The sequence below is a fragment of the Ranitomeya variabilis genome, chromosome 2, assembly GCF_051348905.1.
Source record: "Ranitomeya variabilis isolate aRanVar5 chromosome 2, aRanVar5.hap1, whole genome shotgun sequence".
In the NCBI taxonomy this organism is placed as follows: domain Eukaryota; kingdom Metazoa; phylum Chordata; class Amphibia; order Anura; family Dendrobatidae; genus Ranitomeya; species Ranitomeya variabilis.
Genome location: NC_135233.1, coordinates 1,018,772,765 through 1,018,791,413, shown reverse-complemented (window position 1 = coordinate 1,018,791,413; position 18,649 = coordinate 1,018,772,765). Strand labels below are relative to the sequence as shown.

General features: G+C 42.8%; 1 protein-coding gene across 3 annotated transcripts in view; it reads right to left on the bottom strand.

Moving 5' to 3' along the window:
• LOC143808546 (ephrin type-A receptor 3-like) overlaps window positions 1-18,103 on the bottom strand; it is a 401,286-nt gene extending 383,183 nt beyond the window's left edge. For 2 of the 3 annotated variants that reach the window (XM_077291319.1, XM_077291321.1), the window contains exon 1: window positions 17,906-18,102. In XM_077291319.1, coding sequence (XP_077147434.1) covers window positions 17,906-17,993 — 88 coding nt within the window. In that variant the 5' untranslated portion in view covers window positions 17,994-18,102. Of the gene's footprint in view, window positions 1-17,905 lie in introns of all 3 variants that reach the window. The other variant, XM_077291320.1, reaches the window with a different exon arrangement.
• Window positions 18,104-18,649: the final 546 nt, after the last annotated feature.

Sequence of the window (18,649 nt, the reverse complement as noted above, 5' to 3'; positions counted from 1 at the left end):
TTCCAAAATCGATGCCATAAACCAGAGAGAAGGAGACGACCCAACAAACTAAAAATTAGAGACACATAGCCCTCCAGGATATCCTTCATCTATATGAAGGCATATGAACATCATGGAGGGCATAGCATGACTTGGGACCCTCCTACACATGTGTCCTTCTTCACCTTTCCTCCTGGTATGACAAATCTTAAGATGTCGGCCTCAAGATGATCAGATTTGAAAACAAAATTATCAATTTACACACACTTACAGTATAACCATCTCCCAAGAGAATACAGGTCCTTCTCAAAAAATTAGCATATAGTGTTAAATTTCATTATTTACCATAATGTAATGATTACAATTAAACTTTCATATATTATAGATTCATTATCCACCAACTGAAATTTGTCAGGTCTTTTATTGTTTTAATACTGATGATTTTGGCCTACAACTCCTGATAACCCAAAAAACCTGTCTCAATAAATTAGCATATCAAGAAAAGGTTCTCTAAACGACCTATTACCCTAATCTTCTGAATCAACTAATTAACTCTAAACACATGCAAAAGATACCTGAGGCTTTTAAAAACTTCCTGCCTGGTTCATTACTCAAAACCCCCATCATGGGTAAGACTAGCGACCTGACAGATGTCAAGAAGGCCATCATTGACACCCTCAAGCAAGAGTGTGGAGCGCCCCCACACCGCCGCAGGGCCGAGGGGTACCCGGAGCCGGGCCTCTAGGTCTCAGTCTCGGGGTTGTCACGGTGGCTAGACCCGGTCCGTGGCCCTGTCCGTCAGTGGGGGACGTCCGGTGTAATAGGTGGTAGTAAACGATGTAGCGGTGCAGTTGTGAGGTGCAGGTCGCGGTAAATAACGAGGACACCAGGTTGCAGTCTCTTTACCTCTTTACTGGAGATCTCTGAGTCCTCAGTCCAGAATACGGTTCACCAGGCTGCGCAAGTCCGGCCGGTCCAATGGCACCTCCAGAGTTCTCCTCTCAGGTGGAAATCTGTGCCTTCCTTCTAGCGCTATGTGTTGTAGTCCTTCCCTGCTGTGCTCACGGAAAGTAACCCCACAACGGTTGTGTCTGTTTCTTAAGTTCCCTCACAACTCGATTTGATGTTCCTCTGTAATCCACCCCTTCCCTGTATTCAGGTTGGAATGGCACCCGTTTGTCAGGTAGGCCTGGAGTTCTTCCGGGACCCTAGAGTCGCCCCTCTCCCGCAATTGCCCCCCAAGACTTCATAGGTGATATGTGGTAGACAGCCCGCCTGAGACCGACTGTCCTGCCGCTGTTTGGAGTATGGCTTGAAGCTGTATTCTAATCCACTCCCTCGGCGTTCCGGCCACCGGTATTGCGCCTCAGCAAGGTGCTGCCTCTTTCAACAAAACCCCTGCTGGTATTCTCCTTCTGCTTGATCTCGTTTCTCACTCAGCACAATCTATCTCGCTTCTAGTCCTTTCTTGAGTCCCGCCGCTTCCAGGAGCCTGCGCGGACCCGTTACGTTCTTTCAATGCCAAGCCTCTGCCAGGATCCCACCCCTGGCAGAGACCCTACAGTCTCTCCCTTCACAACACCCTCTGCCACAGGGTGTTGCTCCGTTCAATCCCGTCAGCGTTCTCTCTAACTTTCTGCCTGACCCCCAGTTTACCCACTATGGTGGGGAGTGGCCTAATGAATAGCACCCTTAGCTCCCCCCGGAGGCCCAGCTGTGAAACATATTGGTGTCTGTGATACCTGATTGGAGGAACTCCTTCGGTGCCATCGAACGTACTATGGCTCCCCTTAGCGGCGAAGCCACAGTACTGCAACGACCAGGACTCTGGGGCGCTGCACTCCCCCCTGGTTAAACACAGTACTCCGGGACTGGGAAGAAAAACAACAATACAGATTAGTAAACAGACATACAATTTTGTTGAGTGCAAAACAATAAGTATACTTGAACAGGCTTCCCTTTATGGGAGGTGAGGACACTTTTAACGTTACAAACATAGTCAACATTATAAATTACAGGCTATACATAACTCCTGTTACCCAACCGGGTATTCTACTCAGTGCAAATTCTAGAACAATAAGTTAACATTGCCTTTAAGAAACGTACACTCTTAGTTCACCAAAGGCCTTCCTATAATCACATTACAGGGCAGGGTAACTTCACATTCTCCTACTTTGAACCTGCAGGACCGCCTGTCCCTATGGCACCAGACCTACTGCCTCTCCTTTCTTTTACAGGACCGCCCCGTTCAGCCAGGGCCTACTGCCTTTCGCTACTATACATAGTATAGACATAACATTCCTTTCGTTTAAAGAACTCTGAGCCCGCTCTACTCGGCTCCTTTAAGGACTCACTCTCTAACCCCTACGGGTTCGCTTTCTGTCCTTAGTAACAAAGTAACTTTCTATGGGGACGCAGGGTTGACCTTCTATCCTCACCTTCATTATTACTTTCTTACGTTTCTAATTATGCAGAACTCTAGTCTACCTCAACAGGCTTTCTGCATCTTTCCTTTTGAAGAACATTATTCAAGTTTCACATTTCAAACATATTAAACACATATAACTTTTCATGTAAAATGGTTACATTTCTTTCAGAGCATCGTCATACATTACTGTTCGGAAACAGTATCACTTTTCAAGTTCGCTTCTAACCTCCCCTTTAAGAGGAGATCAAGTCTTTCTGAGGTAGCTCTTCTTCTCAGCCTACCAGTTCATGCAAAGGTTCCGGAATGGCATCTTCGCAAAGTGTCTTTAACTAAAACCAGGACGGGTTTTAGCAGCAAAACAGCAAGGAAATAAACAGTTAACTATTTACAGTTTCAGGTTTCCGAGGTTTAGTTGGACGGCTTCCAGGGCTGCACCTGGCACTTAACCCTTCTTGGCCTGGGCAAAGTGAGGTCCAGGGTTACACCCAGTGCTGGACAAACGCCGTTAATCCGTCTTTCATGTACGATTAAATCATGCGCAGCGATGGAGGTCTGCGCAGCTTGAGTATGGGCATTTGCTGCAGCAGAGGTAGCGGCCGCTGCAAGATCAGTCACTGGAACGGAGTCAGCAGCTGTGGCACTAGCAGTCACTGGAGTGGTGTCGGTCGTCAGGGCAGGGTCGTCTTTCATACCTGCTTCAGATGCGGTCCCTCCGGTGCCGGTCTGCTCTGCCTCCGCTGGGGTCTGGAACGCTGGCTGCGGGGCCTTGTGCTGCGACATTGTCATCTCTGCTTGCAGCATACCCCTTTCCGGCAGGGCCTTGCTTTCCAGCTTCGGAGCGCTGGGACTTCTTCCCTGCTCCGGACCAGATGAGGCTGCCGACAGATGTCCGGTGAGGTTCCTGATGATGGCCTTCTTCCACCCGGCCTCGGTGCTCAGCTGCGTCCGCCGGGGTCGGTCGCTGAGCTCGTCCACTCCGGCCTGCAGGAATTCAGCATCAGCGGTGGAGGCCTGGTTGCGGTGCCCCTCCGGGTGGCTGGGGGAGTCCTCTGCTCCGACCCCACGCTCCGGCTCCGGGCGGCTCGCCATGGCGTCCTCCATGTCGCTCGCTCCTTCTTCCTGGTCCTTTTCCCGCTCTCTTCTTCGTGGGCGGTTTCGTTTTCTCTGTCTCTGCCCACCATTGAGGATCAGGAGGCGGATCTCGGCTGCTGACGGACACATCCTCAAGGGGCCGAGATATTTAGACTGGGCGGCCATTGTCTTTCGCGCTCTTCAGCTTGTTCACGCCCACTTCCACGCCCTTCTTCTCCTGCGCTCTCCTTAGCGCTGTAATGGCGGCGGTTTTGGCGCGAACTTTTGGCGGCAAGTGACAATCCACAGTCTTTGCAATAAAGTACAGTCTAAGCACAGTAAATCACAGTAAATCACAGTTCCAAGGCACACATGACCTGATTCTTCAGGCTTAAGTAGATCCTGTTCGTGACGCCAAGATTTGGAGCGCCCCCACACCGCCGCAGGGCCGAGGAGTACCCGGAGCCGGGCCTCTAGGTCTCAGTCTCGGGGTTGTCACGGTGGCTAGACCCGGTCCGTGGCCCTGTCCGTCAGTGGGGGACGTCCGGTGTAATAGGTGGTAGTAAACGATGTAGCGGTGCAGTTGTGAGGTGCAGGTCGCGGTAAATAACGAGGACACCAGGTTGCAGTCTCTTTACCTCTTTACTGGAGATCTCTGAGTCCTCAGTCCAGAATACGGTTCACCAGGCTGCGCAAGTCCGGCCGGTCCAATGGCACCTCCAGAGTTCTCCTCTCAGGTGGAAATCTGTGCCTTCCTTCTAGCGCTATGTGTTGTAGTCTTTCCCTGCTGTGCTCACGGAAAGTAACCCCACAACGGTTGTGTCTGTTTCTTAAGTTCCCTCACAACTTGATTTGATGTTCCTCTGTAATCCACCCCTTCCCTGTATTCAGGTTGGAATGGCACCCGTTTGTCAGGTAGGCCTGGAGTTCTTCCGGGACCCTAGAGTCGCCCCTCTCCCGCAATTGCCCCCCAAGACTTCATAGGTGATATGTGGTAGACAGCCCGCCTGAGACCGACTGTCCTGCCGCTGTTTGGAGTATGGCTTGAAGCTGTATTCTAATCCACTCCCTCGGCGTTCCGGCCACCGGTATTGCGCCTCAGCAAGGTGCTGCCTCTTTCAACAAAACCCCTGCTGGTATTCTCCTTCTGCTTGATCTCGTTTCTCACTCAGCACAATCTATCTCGCTTCTAGTCCTTTCTTGAGTCCCGCCGCTTCCAGGAGCCTGCGCGGACCCGTTACGTTCTTTCAATGCCAAGCCTCTGCCAGGATCCCACCCCTGGCAGAGACCCTACAGTCTCTCCCTTCACAACACCCTCTGCCACAGGGTGTTGCTCCGTTCAATCCCGTCAGCGTTCTCTCTAACTTTCTGCCTGACCCCCAGTTTACCCACTATGGTGGGGAGTGGCCTAATGAATAGCACCCTTAGCTCCCCCCGGAGGCCCAGCTGTGAAACATATTGGTGTCTGTGATACCTGATTGGAGGAACTCCTTCGGTGCCATCGAACGTACTATGGCTCCCCTTAGCGGCGAAGCCACAGTAATAATAATAATAATAATAATAATTTTATTTATATAGCGCCAACATATTCCGCAGCGCTTTACAACTTATAGAGGGGACTTGTACAGACAATAGACATTACAGCATAACAGAAATCACAGTTCAAAACAGATACCAGTAGGAATGAGGGCCCTGCTCGCAAGCTTACAATCTATGAGGAAAAGGGGAGACACGAGAGGTGGATGGTAACAATTGCTTTAGTTATTTGGACCAGCCATAGTGTAAGGCTCGGGTGTTCATGTAAAGCTGCATGAACCAGTTAACTGCCTAAGTATGTAACAGTACAGACACAGAGGGCTATTAACTGCATAAAGTGTATGAGAACATGATGGAGGAACATGATTATGTTGTTGTATTTTTATTAATAGGCCACACAGGGATAATTAGGTTAATGCGTTGAGGCGGTAGGCCAATCTGAACAAATGAGTTTTTAGGGCACGCTTAAAACTGTGGGGATTGGGGATTAATCGTATTAACCTAGGTAGTGCATTCCAAAGAATCGGCGCCGCACGTGTAAAGTCTTGGAGACGGGAGTGGGAGGTTCTGATTATTGAGGATGCTAACCTGAGTACTGCAACGACCAGGACTCTGGGGCGCTGCAAGTGTAAGACCCAGAAAGAAATTTCTCAACAAATAGGCTGTTCCCAGAGTGCTGTATCAAGGCACCTCAATGGTAAGTCTGTTGGAAGGAAACAATGTGGCAGAAAACACTGTACAACGAGAAGAGGTGACCGGACCCTGAGGAAGATTGTGGAGAAGGACCGATTCCAGACCTTGGGGAACCTGAGGAAGCAGTGGACTGAGTCTGGTGTGGAAACATCCAGAGCCACCGTGCACAGGCGTGTGCAGGAAATGGGCTACAGGTGCCGCATTCCCCAGGTAAAGCCACTTTTGAACCATAAACAGCGGCAGAAGCGCCTGACCTGGGCTACAGAGAAGCAGCACTGGACTGTTGCTAAGTGGTCCCAAGTACTTTTTTCTGATGAAAGCAAATTTTGCATGTCATTCGGAAATCAAGGTGCCAGAGTCTGGAGGAAGACTGGGGAGAAGGAAATGCCAAAATGCCTGAAGTCCAGTGTCAAGTACCCACAGTCAGTGGTGTGGGGTGCCATGTCAGCTGCTGGTGTTGGTCCACTGTGTTTCATCAAGGGCAGGGTCAATGCAGCTAGCTATCAGGAGATTTTGGAGCACTTCATGCTTCCTGGCACCTGCTCACAGTGCCAAAACCACTGGTAAATGGTTTACTGACCATGGTATTACTGTGCTCAATTGGCCTGCCAACTCTCCTGACCTGAACCCCATAGAGAATCTGTGGGATATTGTGAAGAGAAAGTTGAGAGACGCAAGACCCAACACTCTGGATGAGCTTAAGGCCGCTATTGAAGCATCCTGGGCCTCCATAACATCTCAGCAGTGTCACAGGCTGATTGCCTCCATGCCACGCCGCATTGAAGCAGTCATTTCTGCCAAAGGATTCCCGACCAAGTATTGAGTGCATAACTGAACATTATTATTTGATGGTTTTTTTGTTTGTTATTAAAAAACACTTTTATTTGATTGGACGGGTGAAATATGCTAATTTATTGAGACAGGTTTTTTGGGTTATCAGGAGTTGTATGCCAAAATCATCAGTATTAAAACAATAAAAGACCTGACAAATTTCAGTTGGTGGATAATGAATCTATAATATATGAAAGTTTAATTGTAATCATTACATTATGGTAAATAATGAAATTTAACACTATATGCTAATTTTTTGAGAAGGACCTGTATCATGAAATTGATATACAGTATGTCAGGATTAAGGAATTAACGAAGTCTAAACTTCTCAAGTTAATTTAGAATTTTCAAAAATGTTTGAATTATAGTAAACCCTAATTTTTGGGAGGTTGATTCAAGAAAATCCAGCAAAATGGTAGCTATTTTATTGGAATCAAATTGGCCAGAAAGGGGTCTCAAAAATAAGATATCTGTTCTGATGTCATAATGTGTGTCTCTCCACAAGGGGTATTGCACAACTTGAGGTCATAACGTGCATCAAAGTCATTGGCATTGGGGGAGAGTGAAGAAGAGACCAGAGCGGCAGCGGGGGTCTTATGGAGGTATACTAGGATGCTATGACAGGTTAGGGGAGAAGTGTGCTTAATATTAAATTGCATTTAACCTCTTCCTAGTCCATCTGTTTTAATGCTGTGGGTTTAGAGATCCCACAACATAATGAATGTCTTTACTTCTGTGGAAATCAGAGCTTATTCTATTTCCAAAGAATAAATTTGGTGCAAACTGAATTTCCCAGTCGAACTCAAGCGAATCTGACAAATTAAAATTCTGCCAAATTTGCTCATCTCTGCTCAGGATATGTTGAGCCAAGATGAAGGGTAAGAAAGGACACACATCTATCCGAACCATTCTATGGCTCATAAGCTTTTTCCTGAAATTCCTAATTTATTGTACTGTACATGCAATGCGTGCCATAGTAATGGAGACTAAATGATCCACAAAACTGTTATATAGGCCGTATAACAACTGTATCTGGTAGAGAAGATCCCACGCTCTCCCTCTGGTCAAAGAGATATCGCATAGCAACCCAAAAAAGCAGCAAAGAATGAACAAGCGATAACTCACTGCTATTAATAGTGGATGTAAAGTCAGGATCTTCCTTGGTTTACTGTCAGTTCTGAAACAGACGGCCATGAAGTAACTATAAAGTCTCCAGCAACTTATCCGTCTGATAGACTGTAATGGAAGAGTGTCTCCAGTGGCCAATCATCCCGGAAAGTGGCTAATTCTTCGTACAACACCATAGAAACAGAGGGCTCCTCCGACACGGCAGTACCCTAGTTTTATCCAGATTGAATTGTATTATAGCAATGTACAGTCTGCAGCGCTTTTAGTGTGTAGATTATTTTCATTTTCATGCATGTAAATGTACCTTCTATATTCATAGATAGATAAATATTGAAATAGATAGATAAACAGATACTGATATAGATAGATGATAGATAGATAGATAGATAGATAGATAGATAGATAGATAGATAGATAGATGATAGAAAGACAGATAGATAGATAGATAGATCGATAGATATTAGACAGATAGATAGATAGATAATAGATAGATAGATAATAGATAGATAGACAGATAGATAGGTAGATAAGAGATAGATAATATATAAATAGATAAATAGATAGATATTAAGATAGATACAGATAACTAGATGATAGATAGATGAATAGATAGGAAGATAATAGATAGATGATAGATAGATAGAAAGATAGATAGATAGATAGATGATAGATAGATAGATTATAGATAGATAGATAATAGATAGATGATAGATAGATAGATAGATAGATAGATAGATAGATAGATAGATAGATAGATAGATGATAGATAGATAATAGATAGATAGATAATGGATAGATAGACAGATAGATAGGTAGATAAGAGATAGATAATATATAAATAGATAAATAGATAGATATTAAGATAGATACAGATAACTAGATGATAGATAGATGAATAGATAGGAAGATAATAGATAGATGATAGATAGATAGAAAGATAGATAGATAGATAGATGATAGATAGATAGATTATAGATAGATAGATAATAGATAGATGATAGATAGATAGATAGATAGATAGATAGATAGATAGATAGATAGATAGATAGATAGATGATAGATAGATAATAGATAGATAGATAATGGATAGATAGACAGATAGATAGGTAGATAAGAGATAGATAATATATAAATAGATAAATAGATAGATATTAAGATAGATACAGATAACTAGATGATAGATAGATTAATAGATAGGAAGATAAAGAGATAGATATACAGATAAATAGATAGACAGACAGATAGATAAATAGATAGATAGATAATTAGATAGATTAACTAGTGTAGACTTGTTATTACCACTTTTCCTATATAAAAGCTCACTTCTTGTACACTTGCTGCCGTTATTTTAACCCCTGAGTTTCCCTACTGGTGATGCTGGAACATTAGGGAGACAGAAGTATAAACACCAGGATAAATAGTCTTTTCCAAGCAGCAAAGACTCTCCCATTGTTTCACACTTTCATTAGTAACAATCTCCACCTCCAGTAAACAGAATAATGAATGATAATTACATTCCCTGCAAGCAGCATCCACACTAGTTGTGTAATCATCATGGCGCCTCTGGTGCTTTCCTCCTGCTTGCTGTCAGTCTTTGGAGCGGGACATGTGTGCAGACCAGGTGTGGGGTGGGAGCCATAATGAGCGCTAATCGTACTAATATCTATAGCAATAAGTCGAATGTTTCCAGCTTTTAAAAGTTTCTGGGAAATGTATCCAGCATACTACAAGGGTTGTCTGGGGGCTAGAAATGGACAGCTATGGGAGAGGCCCCCAGTGCACAGGTAGTGCATGGGCTCTTTCTGGGATAAAATCAGACCCTTTTTTTTAATCCCAGAACCCACATTTAAAAAATCTTTTGCACAAGAAAGTCTAATTAAGCCGAGCATTCTGTGTAGGATATATCTGGAAAAATAAGAAGGATTTGCCTATTTCCTAAAAAAGCGCCCGTCATGGTCCGGAGCGACATCTCTAATCCCAGACATCCGATTTAAAGTTATAAATGTCTTAATTTCACATCTTCAAGCACTGAGAGACTGTGGCGGGTGCTGGAGTTAGTCGCCAAGCACATCTATCTGTCACCACCTTATTACTCTGACCCCTCATTATGGGCTGGATTCCATGAATTATGTGCAGGTCTACGGACAGTTACTGGAGCAGGTAAATGTTAATTGGCCAGTCTTCTGCAATATGAATATGATACTAAGAAAACAATTAATTGACTGAATGTTCTAGGGAACACTCTGAAAATGACATTGCGCGGTATGTGGAAAATGCGTCTATAGCTTGAGTTTACAGCAAATATTAAAAGTCACATTCCTCCATAAGGACAATTGTATCCATTCACCTTGTTACAGAATGTGTCATCCTCACTGCATAAGTGCTAAATCGAAATAACTTATTAAAAAAGTTAAATGAGAGTACAAAAAAAAAAAAAACCATGCCATCTTTACTCCAGAAAAAGCGCCACTCTGGTCCAGTGGCTGTGTCTGGTATTGCAGATCAGCCAGTTAAAATGCTATGCTTTAATATTCACATGAACCCTTTAAAATCACACTGAAAAGGGTCCAGATTTTTTAATAATGAGAACCTCACATGCAAACTACACGGACATAGAGTCTCGAATACATTGTGCTTTTCCCATTCTTCAAAAAAAAATTAATCTGAGACAATGTGCTGTTTATATCGGCCAAGATCCACGGGAGGGGGGCAGAAAGAATTATTGGCATTATCGACGGTCACTGGATTTATAAGGACTTCATTGGGGTTCAGTATTATCCAACGTGTGTTCTTCGTCCCCAACGTGTTGTCTTAAGGATCTTATTATCTATTTGTACCAGTTATATATTTTATTTATCAGCACCTGTTAATTTATCAGGTAGATCGTCATCAGGATTATAAATTATCGGGAGAACAATCAGGGACACACACACGGTTGTCTTATGACTGTCTCATTAATGATGGTGTGCGATGTCCCTCCGTTATGAGGTTATTAATCATAAAACAATACTAACATATCGATGAGTAAACGCCCGAGGATCTGCTGATGCCGGCTAGATCTCGTGATCCCACCAAACTGAGGTCCTACTAATAATAAATTCGAATATGTCCTTGAGATATACTGTATTTTTCTTCTAGGGGAAATAAATGTCTTCTGCCTCAAAACCAGATGATGACTTTCTCCTAGATACAAATGATGGACTCTGAATATCACAAAGTAGCAGAAAGAATTTTTTTAACCAGTTCTTTCACAACTCCCATTTTTTTAGGATCTGTCTATCCTAAACACTTAATAATAATAATAATAATCTTTATTTTTATATAGCGCTAACATATTCCACAGCGCTTTACATGTTGCACACATTATCATCGCTGTCCCCGTTGGGGCTCACAATCTAAATTCCCTAGTCTTTGGAATGTGGGAGGAAACCGAAGTACCTGTAGGAAACCCATGCAAACACGGAGAGAACATACAAACTCTTTGCAGATGTTGTCCTTAGTGGGGCTTGAACCCCGGACTCCAGTGCTGCAATGCTATCCACTGCGCCACCGTGCTGCCCACAAGATGGTCCTTTTGCATATAGGCTAGCCCTATATAAATGATGGGATCCTAACCTGCTACTCATCCATTCAGTGATTACCAGACCACTCTGTCCCTATATAAAGATATATACTAATATGCAGAGTGAAATATTGAATAATATTACTGATAATTACAATTCAAAGTGGGGTAATCATATGTTAGATATTAAGTTTCGATCACTAAAGGGGTTATCCAGGACTTTTTTCTCTATGGGCAGGCAGCTGCACACGAACAGCTACCGTAATACTGACGATTTTCCTGCTTCCTATGACATCATGTCGGCAGAGCAGTTCCTTCTCTTTTGCTCTTATCTGTCACTGGAGCATCACTGCTGACATCCTCATCCTGGTGACTGACAAGCCGGCTTCACAATGTCTAACTGCAATGAAAGACAGACAGGTAGTCGGTAACTAATTGGCGATAAGTGCTTAGCCTCAGTAGAAAAAAAGTCCCCGATAACCCCTTTAAGTTAGAGTCCGTCAGTTCGGTGGATTTCCACAGTAAATGCTTAGGAAGAGCTTAATGTTTGCTGGAGATTATTTTGTTGTAAAGCGCACAGTCACGCTTATCTGAAGTGAAGGTGTCATCACTTGAAGTTTCAGAGTTTTTATCGGACTGAGACTGAAAGGCGACTTTTTCCTTTCAGAATGTTTCAGCCAGACCTAAGAGTTCTCATGAGGGTCATCAGCTGAATCTTTATTACTGTGGAAATAATCAAGATTAAGAAAATCAATTGTAAAAGAAAATGAAATATTCTTTATCCCTGCCCACTAATTAAAGGGTATATCAAGGACATTCCTGGGCAAAATTAACAGGTAGGTATATGCCACCTACCTGGCCGCTGTCCCAGACCTAATCTCCACCCGACATAGACCGCTCCTGCAGGCGATTCAGCTGCTTCCACTGACATCACGTCGACAGAGGAGCCATTTCTCTTCCCTCTGCTCTGTTGATGGGGTGTCACGTCAGACGCCATGCTGATTGACAGCCAGCCCCCCATTGCCTAACTGCAGGAAGCTTGCTGTCAATGAGCATTATGCTGACAATCACACGCCATTAACAGAGCAGTCTGGGAGAAAAGCAGCTGCTCTGGTGACATGGAACAGCTGATTTGTTGGCAGGAGCGGTAGGTCATTGTTCTGTGCCAGCGCAAAGTGGAACAAGCAGGTAGTTAGCAACTACCTGCCTGTTAGTTTTTAAGCCCTTAGTTAAAAAATAAAATAAAAAAATTGTGGATTAACTCTTTAAGGGATTCAGCCATGAGAGTCATTCTTGCCAAGTTATTGCGAGTTCAGAACTTGCCTTACAAAACTGTTCTTTGAACTTGTTTGCTGTTTCTACATCATGCCTTATTCTGAGCCTGATACCTGATGAATCAATATAGTGACACAATCTGGGCCACCATCTGGCAGAGCCCTCCGTGTGTTACAGTTCGGTGGTCCAGTACTATCACATGTTTTATAACTGATATTAATTGTTTGGTGTATCACATATAGCATCAAAAACGTAATCAATTACATTTTCAAGTAAGTCACCCAATGCCTCTATATGTTGGCATTTGTCATTGTTCCACTGACATGGGTGGATTACCCACTACGGGCAGTGCCGTATGTACTTTATCAATTGAAGGTCTTGGCTAAGCACGTTTAATTTTTATTCTTTCTCGTACACTTTGCACTATGCCTAACCAACATATGTTTGGACATCTTTTAATATGGGATCTCATTAACTTCCCCCACTCATGTTGTGGGCTCTAATTTTACAGGTCCCCCCATAGGCGTTGTTCCCACATGTTATGCAAATTCCACTAGGCAATTTCAATTGTCATCTATTGATTAATGCATCTACTATGGAAACCAGATGAGTTGCTTCGAGGACCACACGCCATGAATCTGCTCCATCAGAGGTTGTTAGATGATAAGATCCTACTGGAGAACATATATGGTATTGTAAAAGGTTCTAGTATTAGTCATCTGCAAGGACATTCGTTCTGCACCATGTTTCTTCATACGTTCCATGTCATTAACCTATTCCTCTTTTGTACTATAATATGCATTTATGTTCCTACAAAATGGTTTATTTCCAGAAATTAGCTGTCTTCTCGTCAGCTACAGTTATGACTGTGTCTTTTGAAGGTGGAATTTTTGGACCTTTTTCTGCTGTACATTGTATTTATATTTATCTTCTTTTTCCAACATCGTAAATTTAGTAAACCCCTAAAGGGGAATGGAAAAATAAAGTATGGCACAGATTTAGCAGATAGTGGGGAATAAGTACATATCCAGCAGTTAGATACATTATGTTATTCAGTTATTATCCCATGATATTCAAAAACTTATTGTCCCAATATTTTGTCATTTCCTAATATATGCTGGCTGATTGGCTTAACACTACACCCATGATAAGTCACTGGCTGCCATTTTTTGGAACCATTAAGGGCCATTAAAAGGTTAAAAAAATGTAATTTTTTTTTTTAAAAGGCCCTCACAGTTCACCTCTCCAAACATTCAGGTCTCGCCATCACCCGTCCGGTCCTTTGCACATATTTTGAACCCCGCCAAGAGTGCATGAATCTGAGGGTCTCTAACACTTGACTGAGACTTCTGATGAAGCCCTAGATGGTTCTGCAGATGCGTGCGTAAGGTTATGGCGCATGTCGTAACGTCATGCTACTGTGATCATCACGGAATTTTCCTGGGCCTCATCAGAGTCGAAGGTCCCTGATCAGTGTAGGAGGCCCTGGGATGTCAGCGTGCATGGCGGGTCTTAGAAGATGAGGACCAGACAGGTGGCAGTGAAGAGTGGTCTGACCACAAAGGTGAGTATAAACATTTTTCCATTTTTTTACATATTACGTTTATTATGCCCTAGGGTCTGGAGTATAATAAGACATTAAATTTGCAGAGAATAACTTTTTCCAAGGATCACATTTTCTAGGAAAATCTGGGAGAACAGGCAAATTCTAATTTTGCCCAATCCATTCTTGATTTTTTGGAAATATGAATGCAGATTTACTAATCCAGCCTAATATCCAGATAGTTTTAAACTAGGCAACAAGTTATCATGGCAATTTTCTGGATTCAAAAAGTTGCAAGGTTTTCTTGCATACTGCTTTTGTGAAAAAAAATGTGTCCTTTTTTGATATTTTATGTAGTTTTTACCACTTTTGAAAGTGTTTGTAAGGCCGCATTCAGGTGTTGGTGATTTTAATGATTTTTACGACCTCGTAGACTTGTATTGGTAATTTTGATCTGTGACTCTGAGCAAAAACAGGACATGTGTCTGTCATTTTTCTGCGGACATGACGTCTGCAAAAAAACCCAATAGAACCATAGACTTTAACGGGTATGTGTTGCCTGTATGAGTGAATATCAAGGATAGAACATGTATGTGAAAAATGGATGTCTGAATGAGGCCTAAATGTGGGAATGGTTAGATATGCAAGAGAGTTGCAAGCCAGATTTATGGATAGTGACTTATTAAAAAAAATGTAAAAAAAAGAAGCTAACTCACCCAGGTGGGAAGTGGTATAAAAATTGGAATAACAGGGTTACACAGAAATATTACATCTAAAAATGCACCAAATATATCAAATATCATGCAGCACCTGGATAAATTTGGTGCAAAAACGCAAACAAAACCACATGCTAATCTGACTTTCAAAAGTCCCGCTTGATAAATTCCTGCCTTAGGCTAGAGTCACACCAGCGCATTTTTTCACATCCAAGAGAATTGGGGCGATTATGCAGATCACACTCTGATCAAACTTTAATTAGAGTGTCAGCATAGTGTGATCCGATTTTCTCGGATGAGGAGAACATGAAAAAAAAAAAAAATTCTCCATCTTCTCTATTCTGTCACTCCATGGAAATAGGACCTCGCTCAGATGTCATCAGAGTGCAGTCTGATGTTTTCCACGGACTCATTGACGTTCATGGCCAAGTGCGATCCGATAATCGAATCAAACTGTAATTATTTCCTATCACCGGCTCAGTCTGAGTAACATTGGTCTGAGTGCGATGTTTTGTGAGATTGCATTCAGACTAAAAATACGGTCGTCTGCACCTGCTCTTAGAATCGATGGTCTGAAAATGCACCAGTGGCTCATGCTGGATGATAAATATGCCTCCTTTTACGCCATTTATTGGTTGGATTATTTTGCACCAATATTTTGCTCCAAAATTTCGGCAAACATTGTCGGATTTTAAGCCACAGCTTCCCACTAATTACAGTTTTGGTGCAAAATGAGATAAAATTCCGGCACATTTTACTTAATAAATCGTCTGTAATGGCTCTCGCTAAGATAAAGGCATCCATCCACTCATCCATGAAATCCGTGTCCTGCAGGCCTCCTTCCCGAGCTCTATGAGGCTAGAACCTTAGTCTGATCATGTAGTAGTGGACAAACCACAAATAGCACATTGCAAACTCTAATCTACTGCACCGGGCAACTCCAGCCCTGCTATGTCTGTACCTGTGCACTGCCATCCCACGGGCACGTCAGCACGTTTACGGAGGAGTGAGGCAAACCTTTCCATAGTCCTTAATAACATACAGTATCAGATTGATATATACAGGAACCGTCTGCAGACAGAAAGAAGCACTTGTGGAAATTGTGATTAGCTCATAGATCTATTCTTTAACCCTTCCCTATAGATTCCCTATCAGTAAATGGAATTGCTGATTGGGTTGCACAGATCAGAAGGCTTTTCTTCTGGGGGACACTTGGTTGATGTGGAGCAGGACAGCGTGGGGTAAAATACAGAAATACAGCAATGTATAGTTTTGCACTAAGGATATAATTGACTAGTGTGACCCAATACCCCGTCATTGTCTATATGCCATACATTCAGATATTTCCATCATTCCCTCCCTATAAATATCCCAGTCCTCTTCTTCTCGGAGCTTCTGCTAGACAGTTCACTGCACGGTCAGATAAAGCCCACACCGGACTGGCAGCGCCATCATATGTCTCTTCCACCCGTCTCTAGCCGGTCACATTCATCGGACTTATTAATAATACATGTCACAGGGGGACAATAAAAGTTTCCTCTTTGTCCCGTCTAGATGAAATCATACAAAGCCAACCAAGGATTGAAAGGCAGCTTCACATCTTATCAAGCTGGGCATATATAAATGTATGCACCTAATATCCATGTGTGGTAAATCACGGTCAGAATATTTAGGTAAAAGGCTAAAATATTCCCCAAAGTCTGCACGATAGACCCCACTATTCATTATTAGACTACAGTGGTCTGTAGGCACAACTCTTATCTCACAGCCACATGGACTATGGACAGCCTGGAGCAAACAGCTGGGGAAACGCTGAGCTTCTGTAAGACCATAATGCCAGCACGCAGAACACTCGTCTGCACCTAGAAACAGTCAGTGTAGGTTATCATCTCTAACCATGGAGCCTGGCTAGCTGAATCACTCTACAAGCCAAACATTATGTAGAAAGGGTCCCATTCCTGCTAATTCTTTCATTAGCAGGTGTTTCTCAAATGCATGGACCACCGGCTGGATTACCATACCCCTTTTTAAAGAAACAAAGCAAGAATACACCTCCCATTTCAAGCTGATGAGTATGATTTAAAAAAAAAAATAATTGTACTGTAATAGTGACCACTAAGAGATTGCATATGGCCACTAAGATGGTACACAAGACCACTAAGAGAGTAGATATAATTTATAAGAGGGTACACATGATCAATAAGCGAGTAGATATGGCCACTAAGAGAGCACATATGACCAGTAAGATATTACACAGGACCTGTAAGAGAGTACATAGGACCAGTAAGAAAGTACATATGACCAATAAGAGAGTACATATGACCAGTATGAGAGTACATATGACCAGTATGAGAGTACATATGACCATTAGGACAGTACATATGACCAGTAAGATATTACACAGGACCTGTAAGAGAGTACATAGGACCAGTAAGAAAGTACATATGACCAGTAAGAGAGTACATATGACCATATGACCAGTATGAAAGTACAAGTGACCACTAAGAGAGGACAGATGACAACTAAGAGAGTATATATGGCCACTAAGTGATTACAGATGACCAGTACGAGAGTACATAAGACCATTAAGAGAGTAGAAATAATTAATAAGAGGGTACACATGGCCAATATTTCAGTACATATGGCCACTAAGAGAAGACACATATCCACTAAGATATTACATGGCCATTAAGAAAGTAGATATAAATAATAAGAGGGTACGTACATATGACCACTACAAAATTACATATGGTCACTGACTACACATGACCACTAAGAGAGTAGCTTTAACTAATAAGGGAGGACACATGACCACTAGAAATATACGTGGCTAATAACAGAGTACATATGGCTAACAAGAGTTTACACATGAAGCTCTCGGTCATTGTTGTGAAGAGCTAACATGGGTCATGGTCAAGGATCATGATGATGACCCTTAAGCCACACTCCTATAGGTCTTCTAAAGTAACTAAGAGTTATCAGTGATGGGTAGATAAATAGATAGATAGATAGATAGATAGATAGATAGATAGATAGATAGATAGATAGATAGATAGCAGATGAGGTGTACCAGGTAGAATTCTATCCATCACTGTTAAGTTGGTACCCAGTAAAGTCAAGAAAGATATTTGACAGCCCCCTACCTTCATTTGATGGGTACGTCCTCAAAGCCTGGGAATAGAATAGGGTGCAAAGAGTGACCAAGACAGGATAAATCCACCAGAAAGACATATCGAGGGTATGTGCAGAACAAGCAAAGTTACAGAGCTACAGAGAGAGGAAGCAAGAGAGAGAGAGAGAGAGAGGGAGGAGGGCTGAGATACAGAGCAGTGAGGAGGGCAGGCATCAAAGCACAGCTTGGATGGGAATTCTGTTCCCATAACCCCTCCCTGTGTATTATCCTCCTATTGTATTAAGGCTGCTTGTATTTTATGGCTGAGCAGAGAGTCAGTGTGAAGAATCCTTCAATGGAGCTGGTAGATTGTGCCCGTTACACAGCAACATTGCTAATTCTGACGACTAACATGTGGACCTTATGTAGAGCCCTCAGATCTGCACATCTTCTTCTGGGATGTCTACTATGCAGCACGGATGTGTGGACCCTGACATCTGACCGTATGCATATAACGCACTGCTGGGGATATACACTGTATATGCCATGAGTAGGGTGCAGTGTCTGTCTACAGCTCCAGCATACTATCATCATCATGTCTGATATTACATAGGTGTGTGCAGAATCCCAGCTCCTCAGCACCACATGACTGCCAGATACTATCAAGTGGCAGACAGCAGTACTCTTTAACCCTATGTTTGCACTGGTAGTCTATCTTGGCCATAAAAAAGTATGAAAATGGGTAAAAAATACAGAGCAGATTTGTGTATATTTG